Raw genomic sequence first — 18,152 nt, forward strand, 5'->3', positions numbered from 1 at the left:
GGCAGAGGGGATCAACCAAGGTGGCATCTGGGTGTGTGGGGCCCCTTCCAACTGTCATGCCCTGGTATTTCCCCAGGTGGGTGCGCCCGGCCTCTCTTCAGTGGGCGGCCCAGGCTGGGGCTCTAGCAAGCGGGGAGGGGGGGTTCCTAGCAGGGAGCTGCTGTCAGCTGTCAATAAACAGCAGAAAACAGAGCTGCCTGGCTCACTTCTTGGGGACGTGTGTTGGGGAGAATGGGGGTCTAGCTTGTTCCTGGCAGTGAGGAGTCACCAAGAGGGCCACACCGCAGGGCTGATGAGAGGAGCCCTTTTGGGACCCCTCCCCAACCTTCCACCAGCTGCTGGTGCCTGGGCCCACCAGCCTTCTTGGGTGGCCTCTCCGTCACCCCACAGACTGTCCCCAGTCACAGCCACAGTCTGTGCAGCTTTTATTTCAATCAGGAAGTAATCAAATCTATATACAGTCTAAAAACAATAGAAAAGGTGAGTAAAAAGGCCCACAGTCCACCTGGGGTGGGGATGGGGTGTGGGCCGGGTGAGCATCACACCTGGCACCCAGAGAGAAGGGCTGGGCACTGTCTTGGCTGCGACGATCACAAGGCCAAGCAGAGGGAGGCTCACCGTGCACAGGGCAGGAAGGGCACTGTCTAGCAGGGTGAACCTGCCCACCTGTCCCCGCAGGGCAGGCAGACACACCCCCCTCCCCAAGACCCCTCTTGTGGTCAGCCTGGCAGGGACTGGCCTGGGAGGTTGCAGAGGAAGCCAAGATGGCTCTGCATTCGGTCAGCACGTCCAAACCTGCAGAGGAAGGGCTCTGGTTCAGGTGATCCTTTGGCCATGCTGCTGTGTCCCCACCACCCGCCACATGCACCTGCCCTTCCAGTGCCAGCTGCCTGGGGCTTCTAGCTCCCCTGCCCCCACCCCCTGCCCCCGGCGCACAGCGCCCCGGGAAGGCCTGAGCCCAGGCCCTGACCTTCACAGTGCTATCCACAGCGCCCGAGAAGAGCCGGCCCCGTGACACGGCCAGTGCGGTCACGCTGCCTTGGTGGCGCAGCAGGGTCTGTGTGCAGATCATGTTGTCCATACTCCAGACCTGGGGGCATGTGGAGTGTGAGCGCCCAGCCGGGCCCAGCCGCCCGCCCACAGCCCCCCAACACCCCAGCGCTAGGCCAGTACGCACCCTGAGCGAGCGGTCATAGGATGCGCTGAAGACTTTGGTTTGGTCTGGTGTGGAGATGACTGCCAGAGCGTACACTGTGCCCACGTGGCCTGTCAGGGTCCGCACCTGCTCCTTGGACTCGATGTCCCATACCTGCGGGAGTGGTGCAGGCAGGTCAGGGCGACAGGCTGGGGGGGCGGGGGGGGACAGGGACCCAGGTGGAGGCCCAGCCCTGGGCGTTTGCCTTACATGGATGAGGTTCTCGTAGGTGCCACAGACGATGTGGTGATTCGTCACTGCAATAGAGTAGACGCTGCCGCCAGAGGTCTGCAGGACATGGATGCAGTCGAGGGTCCGGATGTCCCAGATCTGTGGACAAGCTCAGGCCACTTGGTCCTAGGCCAGGCACCTCAGCCCCAGGGCCTCCAAGGCTTTGGACACAGCCCACCCATCCCCTGGGAGCAGCCCACCCATCCCTTGGGAAGGATGTGAGGGTCTCCCTGCCCCAGCAGTGAGAAGACAGTGGAGGAGGAGCCCCCCGGGGTCAGGTCTGGGTGGTCCCGGCACCGGAAAGAGCACACAGGCCCACCTTGATTGTCTGGTAGGAGCCACTGTACAGGTAGCTCTGGGCGGCCACCAGGGCCCGGACCCAGTGGTTGAGCCCTGTGAGCTCCTTCTTTAGCTTCAGTTCAGTGCCCACGATGTCCCAGACCTGCAGGGGCAGCCGTGAGTGTGGGCACGGGGGCAGGCAGCCAGCCCCACAATGCCCCGCGCGCAGACACATGGTACCCTGCCCAACCTTGATGGCCTTCAGGGAGCCGCTGAAGAGCATGTTGTGTGAGGAGACCAGCGTGCACACCGGGTTGTCGTGGGCCCGGATGGTGTTTACCTTCTGCAGGTTCTGGATGTCCCACACCTGGCAAGGAGGACAGAAAGCCTCAGGCCCCAGCGAGGTGGCAGGTCTGGCTCCCCAGAGCGCACCCGCCCGCCGCAGCCCCACTCACGATGATGGTACAGTCCGCGGAGCCGCTGTACAGCTTGCACCTGTGGGAGCGGAGCCGCGGGGTCAGGGTGGCAGAAGCCGCCGTCCTCGCGACGCTGCCCTGCCTGGCCAAAGGAGCAGCCGCTGCGAGGACCTGGCAGCTCAGGGCAGCACCAGGGCTGCCCCCGCTCCCTCGGATTTCCTGTCTCAGCGAGGGAAACTTGGGAGTAGAAGCCCGGCCCCCTACCGCCTGCCTGGCAGTTGTCTGACAGCAAGTTGGGAGGTAATGGCCCCTGTGAGCGCTGCTGGCCGGCAAGCCGCTGCGTTCTGGGAGCGCAGTTCTGTCTCTTCATCTCTCACACTCGTGTCCATAACATAGAGCCTCATGACAGGAGACAGGAGGGAAGGTCTAGAAGGGGCTATCCTGGGGGTGAGGGGGTAGCAGTGGTCCTGTTCCTGAGCTGCGCCCAAGGCTCTGGCTACATGCCAGTGAGTGGTTGCTGAGCTCCTGCCTCTGCTCTGTTCTCTGCTGCCCGAGGCACCCCAGGGCCGGGGCTACACCTCCTAAACGTACTTCTAGAGAGCGAGAGGACCCATGTGCCACCAGCCCTGCTTGAAGGTGAGGGTGCCCCACAGGAGAAGTAGACACAGCCCCATGAGGACACACGTGACCACACAGGCTCGGCTCCTGGCCCAGACGGTGGCAGCACGGAGTCTTCCGTCCCTGGCTCTGCCTGAGCACCATGGCCACACTCACCCTTGGATGCACAGGGCCAACACGATGCCGTCGTGGCCCTCAAGGGTCTTCTGACACTTGTAGGTGGTACATGTGTCCCACACCTGCAGAGACCAGCATGCGGGTGGGTCCCAGCAGGGTCAGCCCCATGCCAGGGGGCAGCACGGTGGGAACGGGGATGGTAGGTGTACTTAGGGAAAGCCCTGCCCACAGGCAGGCCAGAGCTGGCTGGGGTTGCACGCATGCCTACCCTTAAGGCAAGACCCCACTCACCTTGATGGTCTTATCAGAGGAGCCGCTGAACAGCAGGTCCCCCATGGAGTAGACACAGAGACACCAGACTGGGCCCTGGTGGCCCACGAAGGTTCCTTTGCACTTGAAGATCTGCTGCGGGTCATAGGCTGCGGAGATGCGAGGAGCCAGTGAGGGCCTGGCGGCGCTCAGGGACAGTGGAGGGAGCAGCCCCGGGCCTGTACTCACATCCTAGGATGCCCATGTTCAGCCGCGCGTTGATGTGGGACAGCTCATCCTGCCAAGGCCAAGAGTGAAGGGCATGCTGGCTGTGGCTCTGTGGGCCGCCTGCCCCCAGGCCGGGCCCAGGGCCGGGGCACAAGCTGTGCAGCAGCAGTCTTCCCCAGCAAAGACACCTAACTCCTGCCAGGGCCCAAGCTGAGGGGCGGTCCTGTGGTCCTGCGGACCCGCCCCATGCACTTGGCCCCGCCCCTGCGGGAAACCCCGCCCCCACACGTGGCCCCCGCCCCACAAGTGGCCCTTGTAGGCGCTCACGTTCAACATGGAGGCGTCCCTCCGGAATTCCATGAGGTCTTCACTGAGCTTGCTCTGGTTTTCATCTAGGACATCTGAGTGGCCAGAAAGACGGTGTCAGGGAGCAGGAGGAGAGGCCGCAACCCCGCCTCTCTGGGACCTGGCCTCACCGAACTTGAGCTCCAGGCTCTTCTCCAGCTGGTCAATCTTCTCGGAGAGCTTGCCCAGCATGGAGCGCAGGAAGGCAATCTCCTGGTCTTTCTGGGCCAGCGCCACGTGCATCTCGTGGAAGCGGTCGTCTGTCTGCTGCAGGAACTCTTTCAGGCCCTCAAAGCGGCAAGTCTCCAGGTGCGTCTCATAGGTGTCCTGGTTCCCGATGAAGGTGCACCTGGAGGGACAGGATGGCTGCCCTGCCCACCCACGCACTGGCCTGTCTGGTTGGGCCCTCCCCCACTCCCCATACCCCAGGATGTCTGTTGAGTCCCACTTTTCTGCCACAGTCCTCCCCACGCTGGCTGCCTGCCCATGCCTGCCTGCCCATGCGTCCTGCAACCGCTCAGCACCTCGCAGGCCGCTTTACAAGGAATTGTCACTTTGCTACTAATCAGAGCTCTTCAAGGGCTCGCCCACAGCCTCTGCCAGCCTCCCAGACCTGCCTCTTCTCCGGCCCGCCACACTCGTCTCTCCTCTCCACCCGTGTTGGCCCCCACACAGCTCCTGGGCTCCCATGCACACATGTATGAGTCCTCAGGGCCATCCCTGCCCCTACCCCAGGCTCCCCGACCTCTGCAAGCCCCTCTGTGCTCCAGGGGGGGGGGGCGCTCAGGGCTCTCCACCGCACCTGTACCTCAGTTTGTAATTACAGGGATGGTGGTGTGGCTCCCGCTAGGGTCCGTCTCCCTGGGACCCTGGCTGTCTCCCCAGCGCTCAGCACACAAGTGGATCTCAACAAAGGTTTGCTGAAGGAGGGACTGTGAATGCCAGCCCCCCCCACCTCCCACCGTCCTGCCTCCCGGCCCCCAGCCCGGGGCGCCCCCCCCACCGCAGCCCGCCCCACCCACTCACCCGTACTTGGAGTGGGGACACTTGATGTGCTCACACTCCTTCAGGTGGGCCTCCAGGTTCATCTTGAGGAGGGGTGGGCAGCTGGGGTTGTTGGGGCATCGCACAGGCCGGTAGTCGCAGCTGCCCTCGTGGTCCCTGCGGGGGCAGGGTACGGGGGTGGGGTTGAGGGGGTTGATGCCCAGTGGCCCATGCTCTGCGCCCCTGGGTGGGAGGGCCGAGGGCCGAGGGGATCACTTACTTGCGAGCACTGAGCTTGATGGTGAAGGGGCACCCTCGGGGATCCACCTCAAAGACGGGGGGCTTCCCACTCCCTGCCGCCCGGCAGCCGTGCCTACAGTGGATGAAGAGCTCCCCAATCTGTTCAGCGACCGCGATGTTGTTCACCACCACCGTGAGCTTGGCGTGGTCCACGGGGCACTTCTCTGCAGAGGAAGACATGCTGACCCCACCCTCTGCCCCCGGCCCCTCCCTCCCCTGCCCCTGGCAGCTCTGCTGGGAACACAGGGGCCAGTCTGTTCTGGGGAGATGTCTCCCCCGGTGAACAGCTGGTGGGAAACTTAGTCCTGATGTGGCAGGCCTGGAACAATGCTAGGTGGACTGACTTCTGTCTGGGGAGAGCCCCCTCCCCCAACTCCCGGTCTACCTGCCCCACTGAGGTGCCTGGAACAGGAGTGCACAGCTGGGCCAGTCACTAAGCGTGACCACTGGGCGAGCAGGAGGGGACACACTGCCTCTCGGCTGACTCAATCTGGGACAGGGCAGAGGGAGTGAGCCCCAAGGCTTGGGACGGTGAAGTGGGCAGCTCTTGCCAGAGACAGCAGCCCGGGGCCCCTGAGCTGTGGGTCTCACTGTTCTGTCTGCCCATGTGTGGATCCCGGCCCACGTGCACCCAGGACTGCTGCTGGGGGCTAGACTTGGGAGAAGCCAGCATGTACCAGGGGCCCCACTGGTGCTGGGCGTGGGCCGGGACCTCCCTGGAGGGACACCCCCGTCACTGCCAAGCTGGGTAGTGAGGTAGTGGGGCCCAGGTCTAGAAGGGCCTTACCTGACTTCAGAGCGCATCGTCGACAGAACGTGTGCTGTGGAGACAACGGGTGGGCTTGGGCCATAACCACAGATTCGCCCCCACCCCCCAGTCTGTGTCGCCTGCAGGGGCACCTGCTGGGCGGCCACACTAGGCGTGGAACGGAGGCCAAGGCTGCACAGCAGAGGGGCCAGCGTCCTGCCTGAGCCTCATGATGGTGACAGGTCAGGAAGGACCAGGCCGGGCAGGCCAGGGCAACCTTACCCCGCACGTGGTAATCACAGGGTCCTTGAACACACCACAGCAAAGCTGACAGCAGAGCTTCACTGAGGGCTGCTCAGCAAATACCAGCGGCTCCTAGAACCGGGCCGGGCAGGGTGAGCAAATGCTGGTGTGGGAGGGAACAGGGGGTGCCCAACAAGGGCCTGCTGAGGCCTGGGGCTGGGCCTGAGCTCGAGGGCCCCGGCGCGGGTTATCAGCACGTCTTATCCACCTACGATGGGAACCAAGAAGGGACCCCACGCGGGCTCCACCCTCACTCCCCAGAGCCGGTCTCAGGTAGCCCCGGGGCTGGGAAGTGGGAAGAATGGGCCTGGGGGCTAGGCCAGATCACCCCCTCCCACCAGGCCCCGGGGTTGGGGGGGGACGGTGCCACTGCCACTGCCACCCACCATGTCACGAGGGGCCACCCCGCTGTGGCGGACACACCTACCGGTTCCTCCTCCTCCTCGGGCAGTGAGAACGTGGAGCGCAGGGACATGCTGGACTCAGAGTGCAGTGAGCGGACGGAGATGGCCGAGTCGGAGCGGCGAGGCGTGCTGATGGGGGGCTGCGGGACACGGGAGCGGGTGGCCCGTCAGCCAGCGGGCAGGGCAGAGCCCCCCGGTCCTGGCGGGCGCTCCCTTGTCCCCGCAGGGCCACTGCGTGTGCCCGGGAAGCCCGTGTGGTGCCCAGGCCCCCGGCCTGCCCGGCGGTCCTGGCCCTGTTGCTGGGCCACCCGTGCACGTCTGCCAACTTTCTTTGTGTAAATGGAGAGACTTCCTGCTATTCAATTCCAGGAGGACACGCTCGCCTGGCCTGCTTCCTGCTTCCCGTGAGGGAGTGTGGGCTGCACACGGGGCGCCTCCACCAGCCAGGCCGGGGCTGGCCTCACCTCCCGGATGGCTACAGAAAGGGATGGCTGGCGGAGGCTTCAGGGCTCTGGGTCCCCTGGGGCTTGGCTGCCCATCTGGCTTCCCTAGCCAGGTGCACTAGGCCAGGCTGATGAGGCTCCCAGGGAAGGCAGAGATGCCCCCCTGCCCCCCGAACCCTGGCTGAGATGCTGGAAGCAGGAAGCAGGGCCACGGGGGCTGTCTCCGCCTGAGCCACTGAGGGGGAGGATCTGGGGGAGCACCGGGTAGGGGTGGCTTTCCCTCTCCCTTCTTGGCCTAGAGCCCCCCCTGTAAGAGTAGCTGCTCCCCTCTGTCCTCTTCTCCCACTCAGAAGCCTCCTTCACAAACCACAGACCTCCTGCCTCCACACCCAGCCACGGCCTGGTGGCGCCTGTCCAGACCTCTCTGGGAGGCAGGGAAAACCCCCTCCCTGCCAGCCACAGGTGAGTCGGACGTCATGCACACGGAGGCAGGCAGAACCAGAGGGAGATGTATCTGCTTCGTGCTTCGAGAAGGCCTTGTGTGCTGCCTAGCACACAGCACGTTCAAATAACTAAAAGCTCTGGTTTTGCTCATGTTAAATTGGAAATAAGGCCTGGCAGCCCAGCAGGTGAAGACTTGGGGTTCAAGGGGCTGGGAGGGAAGGAGAACCAGCTGGAGTCGGTCAGGCAGACACTGGTGAGGTCCCACCGAGGGAAAGGAGAAAGCAAGACCAGGGACAGGTGAGTGGCGGAAGGGCCTGAACCAGCCCTGGGCCCAGGGCAGGTCCTCCCCTCCCTCAGTGGGCCCAGGGCTCCGACAGGCAGAGAACAGCCGTGGTGACCCTTGCCACATGGTCTGGGCACTAACTGCAAGCCCAATGCTGCCCCGACTCCCTTCCTCACCCTGGCTCTCCCATAGGCTTCCCATGCCCCACTCGGGCTGTCCACCCTCCAGTCACCTGCTTGGGCCTCCTACCTCCACTAGGCAGCCCACCCACTCATTCTCTACTCAACAGTAGAGGCAGCTTTAAACACGAAAACCTGGGGCGCCTGGGTGGCTCAGTGAGTTAAGCCGCTGCCTTCGGCTCAGGTTATGATCTCAGGGTTCTGGGATCGAGTCCCACATCGGACTCTCTGCTCAGCAGGGAGCCTGCTTCCTCCTCTCTCTCTCTCTCTCTCTCTGCCTGCCTCTCTGCCTGCTTGTGGTCTCTCTCTGTCAAATAAATAAATAAAATCTTTAAAATAAATAAATAAAATAAACACGAAAACCTGATCTCGTGACAACTTTCCGTGGCTTCCAGGGCTCCAACCTGTGGGCCCTGCACAATCTGGCCTAGTTGCCCTCTCTGGCCGCTTGTCCCACGCAGGCCAGCCGTGGGTGCTGAGGCCTTAGGGTGTCCAGACACACCAGCCCTCAGCCTCCCCAGCCTACTGTACCTGACAGACCTTAGCTCGGGGACTGCCTCCTAGCTGAGCCTTCCCCTTCAGCTGGAACTTGGCCGTTGAGAAGGACGACAAAGCAGGAGGCTGTGGGGAGAGGTGGTCACAGACCTACCATGCTGTCCTCCTCATCCCGCGGGGAGTAGGCGAGGCTGCTGGAGGAGGACGGCGTCCGGCGGTGCTGTTTGTACGTGCTGGTCCCATCAGCTGTCAAGAAAAGAGGGTGGGGATGCAACGAGTGGCCGCGGGAGCACACACAGCCCGTTGTGGTGGGAGGTGGGCCCCCCTGGACAGATGGGCCCAGCAGGGGTTAGGGGTGCTGAACCCAACATGGAGCTAGTCCTCTCCAGGAGGTCTCCTTGCCTCCACGCACTCCCACCGTCTCCTCCTCAACCTGAGGGCTACTGGGCTGGGGCTGGGCTGGTGGGCAGCACTGTCCCCAGCAGGGGGCTATGTAGGGCAAGGTCAAGAGTGTGAGCTGGCCTGAGTCCCTAGCTAAGAGCCCTAGGAGCCCAAGAAGGGAGCAGCCCCCAAGACTCAGATCCCTGGGCAGGCTGAACAGAGGGTGGGGGGCTCTTCTCTCTGCCTGTGCCAGCTCCCGCACCCAGCCCAATCCTGGGGTCACCCTGCACCCGGTGGAGGCACGAGGCCAGCACCTGAGTGATCATACCCATGGCCACTTGCTGGGAGCTTGGATATGGTCTGCTTTGGCGCTCGAGGAAACCCTGCTGGGGGTGGAGGGCTCTGAGAGCCTCACGAAGGGGAAAACGGAGGGACAGAGAGGTCTGAGGCCCCTTGGCTGGTGTGTGGTGGGGACAGGGAGACAGCCCACTGTTGGGGTCCACGGAGCTTCCATCTGTTCCCCTGGCCAGAACCTGGAACCAGCCTCGGGCCTTCTCAGAGCACTCCGTCGAAGGTATTGGTGAGGGGTCCACGTGGGAGCCCGAAAACCTTCCTCACAGGCCCTGCAGGCACCAGCCTCAGGTCCCAGCCAGACCCAGACATCATAGGCAGCCCCAAAGACTTGGGGTCATGGTTCAGGCTTTGAGTAGCGGCTGTGTGACTAGGCCTCAGTTTCCCTATCTGTAACGTGAGGGGGCCAGGTGAAGCCACTATTCACGCCCAGCTCTGACCCATCTCCTCCACAGGGGGACTAGATGGTGGGGCAAGAGCCTGGGAGCTGGGGATGCCAGGCCAGGGAACTGGGCTGCTTCTGAAAAGGGCTGAGGCGTTCAGGAGAGCCCCTTGGGTGGTGGCATGAGAGAGGACATTCACTTCTTTTTTCCAGAAGAGAACACTGAAGCAGAAAAGGCACTTTTAGAGCATCTGGCTGGGTCACCCGTGGCAAAGGAGCTGGTGTGAGCACAGGCACCCCCGTGCCGGAGTGAAGCCCCGGAAAGCTGAGACTCCAGCGACAGAGCGAGGAGTAGCACACGGAACCGGCAGAAGGACACACACTGTCTGAAGTCTGCCAGGCCCCACCAGAAGGGGCCACACACCCCCAACCCCCCCCCCCCCCCCCGAGGACTCGGGAACGTTAGCTCCTGAGGACCTTGAACACAGCCTGGCAGTGGGACCTGGCTGCAGAAAGGACCCCCGTGAGTACTTGTCACCCACCCGTGCCCCCTGTGCTCCCCAGCCCTGGCCTTTTGGGGGGCTGCTAGAAGCCTGGGGCGGGGATGACCTGGGGCTCACTAGAACAAGGGAAGGATGGGTGGGGGTGCTAGGGAAGTCTGGGCAGCCCCTCCCCAAATAGGAAACAGAGAAGGCCCTGGGGAAGGGGCGGGGATGGCAGTGTGGAGGAGGAGCCAGGAACTGGCCTGCGGACTCCAGCCCACTCCCCAGCATCAGGCTCCCCACTTCCGCCCCTGCAGGACCCTGGCTGGCAGGAGTCTGGGGCGCCCAGGTTCTGCATAGCCCAGGCAGGCCTGGGTTCGCAGGCTCACCTTTCGTGATGGTGGTGACGGCCGAAAAGGCAGGCCCAAAGGTCGTTTCCATTCTGGTCTGGAGGGAGAATGCAGGAGACTTGGCACCGAGCCCCAGAGAGAACGGGGACGCACACAGGAGTGCGCACGGACATACTCTCCTGCCGATGTTCCCGTGTGCATGGGCGTGTACACAGGGACACATCACCAATACGCCCACCCGGCCCTCCCACAGGCCCCCCGGGTGGGGAGGGGACAGCTCTGGAAGCTGGGGGGTCCAGAGCCATGAGGTCTGCTCTTACCGTGGCTGTGGCGTCTGCGGCGGGAAGGTCGGCAGGTCCCCCCGAGAAGCGGTTGTAGCGGGCCTTCTTGCCGGAGCTCATGCTCTAGAGGGATCTAGGGTCCTCTGGCCGCGTCTCCTGCGGGGGTGGGGGTGGGCACGAGGGAGGGGCTTCAGAGATGGTGGCCTCGGGCCCTGTCAGACGCCCTGCTCTGGCTGGTCCACGATGTGCACACTGGCCTCTCCGCCACTAGGCTTGACAGGAGGACAGGCGCCGGCCGAGTGGGCAAAGTCCCTTCCCCTCCCTCCCGCCTGCCCCAGGTGTGCACAGCCCTGAGGGAGGAAGGAGCCCCTCCTCCTTCCTGGGTGGAGGCAGGCGGGGGCAGGTACTTCACCTTCCTTCAAGGCCTAACTCTGTAGAAAAGCCACCAGCTCTGCCCCAGAGGTGGAGAGCCCTCAAGGTGCAGAGGGCCAGACAGCGAGTGTCCGGCGGCGGCCGGTTGGTGGTGTGGCACACAGGGTGGGATCAAGCCCCATGACCCTTTCTTGTCAGGGTAGGTGCGAGCAGTCTGCTGCAGGGAAGGACAGCGGCCATGCCCCAAGAGCCTGTCAGCGACGCACCTGGGGCCCGGCACTCCGCCTCACCACACAGGTCAAGCAGGAGCAGGAGGTGAGAGCCCTGACTCCTGAGCTTGGGTAGGCCCCCTACTCTGGAAACAGGGGCTACCCTCTGATGCCCCAGCTCAGGACTTGGGCTGAGATGGCAGGGAGAAGGCACCAGGGGACTCCTCCTGGCCTCTGAGAACTGCTCCCCCAACAACACACACATACACCCGCAGAGGGGCCTGCCTGGGCCCCTGGAGCACTAGCTGCTAGAGCCACCTAGAATGCGGGTCGGCTAGGGAAAGCTGCTCCTTCGCAGGGGCAGTGCCCTCCTCCTCAGGGCCCCTCCCAGTGTCAGGGTCTCCTGCTTTGGCCCCAGTCAGCTGTAGCCATCCCAGCTTCGAGGCAGGCACCCCCCAGAGGAGGAGTGCCACACACCAGGCACCCAAGTGCTCTCTACCCTGGGAGACCAGCAAGCAGCACACCCCCTTGCCACACCAGAGGTTCATCACCCACCACCCAGCTCGGCAGTCGGAACTGGATTCAGCAGGTCCCGAGGAGGTTTGCTGGTCTTGCTCCTGTGGGGTGGGAGGGGTGTGGCAGGCTGGGCCCACGCTGCGGTTCGATGCTGAGCCTCCCGCCCTGTGGGAGCAGGCAAGAGACACACTCTGTGCCTACCCAGTATATGTATGTAAAGCCCGTGGCTGGCTCCAGCACCTTTTCTGCTGGGCCGCAGGGCCCGGCCCAGCTCCCTGACATACACACACCAGAGCCACTCAGTGGCCCTCCAAGTCCACGGGGAGGGGCTGGCCCTCTAGCCTTGCGTCCCCACACTGCCTGCCCTGCCCCCACTGCCTCCTCTTTCTCCCGCCTGCCCCTTCAGGTGTCACCTGCGATGCCAGCCTCCTGGTCATCTGGACTCAGGCCTCCATGAGATAGTGGTCAGCCAGAGCTGGCCCAGCCAGAAAGCACGAACACCCCCCCCACCGCCCCGGGTCATCACAGTGCCCAACGGGGGTCTGGCTAGATAGAGGGACCCAAGAGGTTGGCCGAAGCCTCGCCCTCCTACCCACCACGCCCCCTGCTAGGAGGGATTCAGGGGACTTGGCTGTGTGTCCCAGACCAGGCTGTCCAGTGGCTTGTCCACTTGGGGGCAGGGGGGAGAAGCAAGGTTCCTGGGAGTGGGCGGTATCAGGCTCTTGGATGGACGTGGGAATATGGCCTGTCCATATGCCCCACCTCCAGTGGCCCTGCTGTCTCCAAGCTAAGCAGGAAATCACGGGGGCCACCGTGGCTGGGGTAAGGTCCAGACAGCTCGGAGGAGCGCTGGGAGTCATCTCTCGGGAAGCCCGAGGTCTGCTCCAGCCTCAGCACCACCACGGGGTGTCCTGAGAGGAGGGGGGTGCTCACAGGGAGGCGGCCGGCCCACACTGACCTGGATTTCACAGCCCATCTGCCCCCTCTGCTGCACGCTCCCGAGGCCTAGAGGCAGCAGCTGGGAGCACCCACGGTCCAGGCAGCTGGGGACCCCAGAAGGGACTCCCCCATGGGACTGCGACTAGGCCACCAGCCCCTGTGGGGCCTGCATGCCCGTCGCTGTGGTCTGAGAGAGCGGGCGTCTGGCGCTCCCTTGCTCCGAAGTGAAGTAAACAGAAAGGCACGCAGGGCCACATGCAAATCGGCTGGAAAGTCCCCTGACAGCCAGCAGCGGCCCTGGCCGCAGACACACAGCGAGACATACAGGCCTGGCTCAGGCGCAAAGCTGAGCGAGGAAAGAGGGAGGGAGCCGCTTTCCCGTTTACATGGGTTGGCATACGGCCCCAGCCGGGGACCCCAGGTGGGCGGGACCCCGGCTGCAGGCCACGGCCCTCAGCAAATGTGTGCCTCTGACCACAAGGATCAGATCCTACAACCGTGGGATTGAGCAAGATGCCTGAGCTTCCGGCCCTGCTCCCCAGGGTCTGCATTTTGCAAGAGCCTTCCCCTGGCATCATCCAGCTCTGTAAGCCCAAAGCCCGGAGACACAACAGCACAGCTCCTCACCCCCCTGGCCGGGCCCAGCAGTGCTTCGGGGTATGCCCAGCCCCCCTGGGGGATAGGCCTCCTCACCACTCCCCATCAGCCCCCCCGCCAGCAGGCGGACAGGGTGCTGTCAACTAGAGAACCGGACTGGCCCAACCTGGGAAAAGCTGTGGGCTCGGCCTGCCAGGCACAGCTGGGGTCGGAGGAGGGTGAGATAGGCTGTCCACTCCCCGCAGCTGTCCTCCCCTCCCCAGTGGAGTCCCCACTCTGCCTGTTCCAGGTGCCTCAGCAGAGCCCAGGGGAGGGACCCGAGGATTCCATCTCTTAAATTTTAAATCCGAAGACCCCAGGTCCTGCTAGAGATGGGTCTGCCCACGTCAGGTAAGGCTGGTGGGACAGGTAAGGCTCAGTGCTCATGGGCACTGAGGGTCAGTGCAGAATCAGCATCCCTGCAGCCTCTTGCTTGAGCCCACTGTCAAGGCCCAGGGATCTTTGTCCACCCACGTCCACGTTCAAAGGGCTTCTGGGGCCCTGGGGTGTGCTCCCTGCCCGACAAGGAACTAGAGATGCACCTATCATGCCCTGGCCCCTGGACTTCCCCACCCCAGATCCTCCTTGGGAAGGCCCTTCCACCAGCCCGCTTCTCTGGGCAGGCCAGCTCCCTGGGGAACCCCTCTCCAGCCCATCCCCTGGACAGAAGCCAATGGCATCGCCTGAGTCCTTACCCTTGGGAATGTGGGAACCAGGCCCCCCAGTTTGGTCCGTGCAGCTGGCAGCCAATGGAGGGGGCAGTGCATGCTGTCAGTGAGGGAATGGGGGGAGGGTGGCCACAAGCAGGTCCCAGTGGGGCCAAGCCCCACCTCGAGCCCCCCCACATGGCCCCAGGCAGTGGGTGTGGTGGGCTCTCCTGAACAGCCCTGCTGAGCCAGCCAGGGGGTAGGCGCACCCCAAAAACCCCGTCAGGCCACACAGTTGGTGGTGACTCCTCCAGGGGGAACACTGGGGGCTCAGGACACCTCAGCCCTGCCTGGCACGGCACCGTGGGTGGCCAGCTGGACTACAGCCAGAGCTCTAGGGCCAGCCCCTTGTATCACCCACGGACCACCCAGCCCCTGGGTCAGCTCCTGCCTGGGCCCCTGGGCCCAAGCCCAAGCTGGGCTGCCAAATCCTATAGAAACAGGCCGGGTTGCCATAGCAAAGCCCCATACGCTTCCCCAGCTGTTCCCGGATGTCCCCTTAGCACGGCTTTTCCATCCTAAATAGGCAGGGTGTGATGTCAGGGATCCCCTCGGCATCTCCGCAGGCCCATTTGAGGCCTCTTTGGCTCCCTTCCCTCCCAGTAGGCAGCCTGGGCCTCTGCCCTCACCCACCATCCCAGCCTCTGTACCCACTGTCCTAATCCACAGTGGCCTCAAGGTTGCCGGACTGGACAGCTCCTGGGTCCTCAGCCCTCCACCTCGCCTCTCACCTTGCCTACCCCGGTCCAGCCTCTCCGGCACCCACAGGTCCTTCTGTGGGAGGGAGAGCATCCCTCCTTTAACCCCCAACTCAGCCAGGGGACTCCCTTTGCCTCCCCACCCGCTCCCTGGTGCCAGACTCATCTTCTGTGCTTTCTCTCCCATACAGAGAGGCCTCTGCATGGGGGAAGTCCCCTCTGTACGACTCCTGGAGAAAGGGGCTGGCCAGGTCCAGAGCAGGGAGAGAGCATTCTCGGAAAGGGTGGTTTTGGTCCTATCGCAGCACCTGGCTGTGGGGGCCACTAGTCCCTCACACCACGGAGCCCAAGACATGCTTCCCATCTGTGCCCCTGCAGACAAAGTTGGGCCAGACCCTGAGTTGGAGGGAGGGTGTGGGCAGGTAAAAGTGGCCCCCATAACCAGGTGCATTCCTCTCACCATCCCCCGCCCCTGGCCACGAGTCTAAACCTATGGGGACCAGTCCTGGGCCTCTGCCGGAGAGCCAAGCGGCCAGCAGTGCTTCAGGCCCAGGCTACGGCTCCAGGCCACCCTGACTGTTCCTCACCACGCCCCATGTGGTTTCTGTCTCCCCGCCTTCCTCTTTCTGCTTCCCTGTAGAAGCTGTGGCGTGTATACAAAGTCACAGGCCACAGCCTGGCCTGGACACGCACCAGCCACTCCACTGTCCGCCCGGTGCCCTGCCAGCTCATGGAGGGGCACCCCCACTCCTGCGTGGGTGCTCCTGGGCTTGGTTCAACCCCCAACTAGACTCCCAGACAGCAGGCCTCCCCCGCTAGGGATAGTCAAGCGTCAGGTCTGCCAGTGACATTAGCATCAATCCCGAGGGCCCCTTTTTCCCCTTGGTCTGGTCCACCTGATTCCATGCTCCTCCAGGGAGCAAGCAAATGCCTCTGCCGAAGGGCAAGAGCAGAGCACAGAGGATGCCGGGGGCATCTGTTGGAAGTGGAGGGCTTGGCAGGCCCCTCTACAGTAGCACCTCCTGCATAAGCCAGCCCCAAATAGAGGAGCCCACCGTGCACTGAAGCCAGCCCCAGGCCAAGACGAGCTGCGTGGGAGGGGGCAGCCAAACCACTGCACCCAGGCTGCCGGGGGCCACCCAGCCAGTATGGGCCCTTACACCCCACCTCTCCCACTTCCCAAGTTGTGCGCTCCCAGTCCTGCGGCCTGGTTCACACCCACGGCAGCCCAGTCCCCAGGCTGGAGAGGGGGTGTGTGCCGACGGCCAAACGTGAGTCTGACCTGGAGCTACGGGACCTGGGAGGAGAGACAGACAGAGGCTCGGGAGTACCAGTAAGCCCCATGCAACCTACCAGAGGCACTTTTCTAGGGTTTCTTGTCCCAGCTAGGTCAATGCTTCAGACTCTGACCTGTTGCACCCGTTTCCAGAGATATTGTCACACACAGCCGCATGGGGGTTACTCAGAAGGAGGACCTCTCCCCCTTCTCAGCCGGTTACCTCTCTCATCCAGGCCGCCCATACCCCATTCCCCTCAGCGGGCGTTTCTGATGTCCGGGGAATAGGGCAGCAATACCCTATAGGAGCCACAGGACACAGGGACTGGGGATTCCATGGAGAAACGTGAATGCCCAGAGCAGCTCAAGTAGGGATCTACGACAGAGAGGTAGTGTCTGCTACACAGGCCTTCAAGGAGGGTGTGTGGGAAGGGAGAGGCTCAAACAGAAGGAATGAGGAAGAGAGGCCACATGCTTGGCAAAGGCCAGGGGGTGAGCAGCCCCAAGGAGAGGGACCCTGTGCGTGTGTGGGGAGGGGTCTGTGAGATGGAGAGAAGGGCGGACAGATGGTTTGGGCAGCCTGGAGCTCTAAGCAAGGGAGGCAGCAAAGTAAAGGGTGTGTTGGGGGGGGGGATCTCCAACCCTATTCTCCACCCCTCTCTTTCCAAAGCAGGGTGGGATCCAGCAGAACTGCAGACTCAGCCCCAGCTGGATGTGCAAGTGGATCAAGACATCGAGAGCCAGACCCAGTGAGCGGTGGGAGCCTCCTCTCCCAGCCCACTCTCCTCTACATGCCCTCCAGCCTCCTCACTCTCCGGCTTCCCCACTGAACACAACACAGGGACTTCCTCCACACACAACCAGGGACTCTCTACTAGACTTCGGCCTGCTGCTGGATCTCCTGCGTACAACCCCTGCACCCGCATCCCAGCCTAGAATCCGGGACTCGCCTCTCACCCCTGCCAGCACTCACTGGCGCACCAAGCCCTTTCTAACCCCGGGGTCCCTTGCACATCTTGCTCCTTCGGCCAGGCGTGCTCTTCCAGCAACTTCGCAAGCCAGGCTGCTTGCTGGAGGCACCTCCCTCTCACCAAGCCACTCAGGAGCGCCCAGCACTACCCCTCGGCGTCCTGCTCCTTTAAAAGCGCCCATCGCAAGTCCCTCGGGCTCCTGTGGGTACTGTCCATCGCTCCCCGCTCCGGATCCTCGGGTCTCGAGCGGGGTTGGGCGGGGGGGAAGACTCTGTCCCCCAGGAGACGTTGGGCAAGGTCTGGAAGCGTTTCGGGTGGTCACGAAGGGGGTGGGGGAGGTGACCCTGTCTAGTGGGTGGAGAGCAGGAAGGCAGCTCAACATCCACCAGAGCTCCGCGGAGAAGGCTCGGCGCGAAGTGTCAACAGCGGCCGGGCTGAGCAAAGCCGCCGCAGAGGAAGCGCCCACGAGAACCGGGTCCCGGCGGCGCTCCCCGGACGCAGGAAGCGGGAATGAGGGAGGAAGGGGAGAACGGAGCGACCGAGCGAACGACAGACCGACGCGCAGACCCCGGGCCCCGTCAGCCCCGCCCCCCCAGGCCCGATCCCTCCGCGGACCCCGGCGCGCCCACCGCACGGCCCCGAGGCGCGAGCCCCAGGCCGGGCGCGCCGCGCGGACACTCACCCGCCCGCGGCCGCCCGGGAGCGGCAGCGCCACCCTCCCGCTTCATCGTGCTCCTGCGGCCGCCAGCCGGGAAAGGGACGGGAGGCGCGAGCCGAAGGCGCTCGTGCGCGGCGCCTGCCGGGACTTGTAGTTCTAGGGTTCTCAATGCCCGGCGAGCTGCATCACGCGCCGCTCCTCAGAAACTACGACTTCCGGCGGCTCCGACGTCGCAGGGAGGTATTGGCAGCTTTAGAATCACTCTATGTTGCAGGTCGGAGTCTGACTGGCTGTTTGTGGCTGTCGCTCACGATGATGTTCGATGGCCCGTTGCAAAAGGGAGAAGTTTCGCGCGTCGGGCCGGGGAGACCCGGAGCGTATCAGCGGTGAGGGGGGGCGGTACTTCCGTCAGGATGGCCCAATCACAGTGGTGGGGCCCTTTCTATAAAAGCCTGAGCCACGCGCTGCGCCGTTCTTTCGGATCGTCTGCAGGTGGGGTGGCTTTTTTTCCGTGGGCAGGCGCGCTGACCGCCGCGTGGGTGTGAGGGGTCGCATAGGCTTGCAGTCCGACCTGACGCCCTTCCGCCTTGGCGCCGTTCGCGTCTTCTGCCTCCCCGCTCGTCACCCCCCACCGACCCGGGAAGTCGGAGCCTCCAGACCTCCGCTTCCCCGCAGGTAAGGC

General features: G+C 63.8%; 1 protein-coding gene across 5 annotated transcripts; it reads right to left on the reverse strand.

Annotated features, from left to right (window-relative positions):
* Nucleotides 1–408: 408 nt before the first annotated feature.
* On the reverse strand, nucleotides 409–17,625 carry TRAF7 (TNF receptor associated factor 7). Of its 5 annotated transcripts, none has more exons than XM_059415654.1 (22): nucleotides 17,495–17,625; nucleotides 11,625–11,750; nucleotides 10,528–10,644; nucleotides 10,247–10,304; nucleotides 8,416–8,507; nucleotides 6,441–6,557; nucleotides 5,993–6,085; nucleotides 5,750–5,783; nucleotides 4,943–5,126; nucleotides 4,705–4,839; nucleotides 3,810–4,027; nucleotides 3,661–3,734; nucleotides 3,355–3,403; nucleotides 3,148–3,275; nucleotides 2,896–2,978; nucleotides 2,161–2,200; nucleotides 1,956–2,072; nucleotides 1,746–1,868; nucleotides 1,406–1,525; nucleotides 1,178–1,309; nucleotides 971–1,090; nucleotides 409–795 (listed from the first exon to the last, which is right to left on the reverse strand). In XM_059415654.1, exons 3-22 carry the CDS (start codon nucleotides 10,606–10,608, stop codon nucleotides 781–783), a joined length of 2,013 nt encoding a protein of 670 aa, XP_059271637.1. In that variant the 5' UTR covers nucleotides 10,609–10,644; nucleotides 11,625–11,750; nucleotides 17,495–17,625; the 3' UTR covers nucleotides 409–780. The 5 variants fall into 5 exon arrangements, with proteins under 5 accessions (XP_059271637.1, XP_059271638.1, XP_059271640.1 ...); XM_059415655.1 differs by lacking the exon at nucleotides 17,495–17,625 and adding an exon at nucleotides 12,544–12,642; XM_059415657.1 differs by lacking the exon at nucleotides 11,625–11,750 and having other exon boundaries at nucleotides 4,711–4,839.
* Nucleotides 17,626–18,152: the final 527 nt, after the last annotated feature.

This window comes from Mustela nigripes, chromosome 11 (assembly GCF_022355385.1).
Source record: "Mustela nigripes isolate SB6536 chromosome 11, MUSNIG.SB6536, whole genome shotgun sequence".
NCBI classification, from domain to species: domain Eukaryota; kingdom Metazoa; phylum Chordata; class Mammalia; order Carnivora; family Mustelidae; genus Mustela; species Mustela nigripes.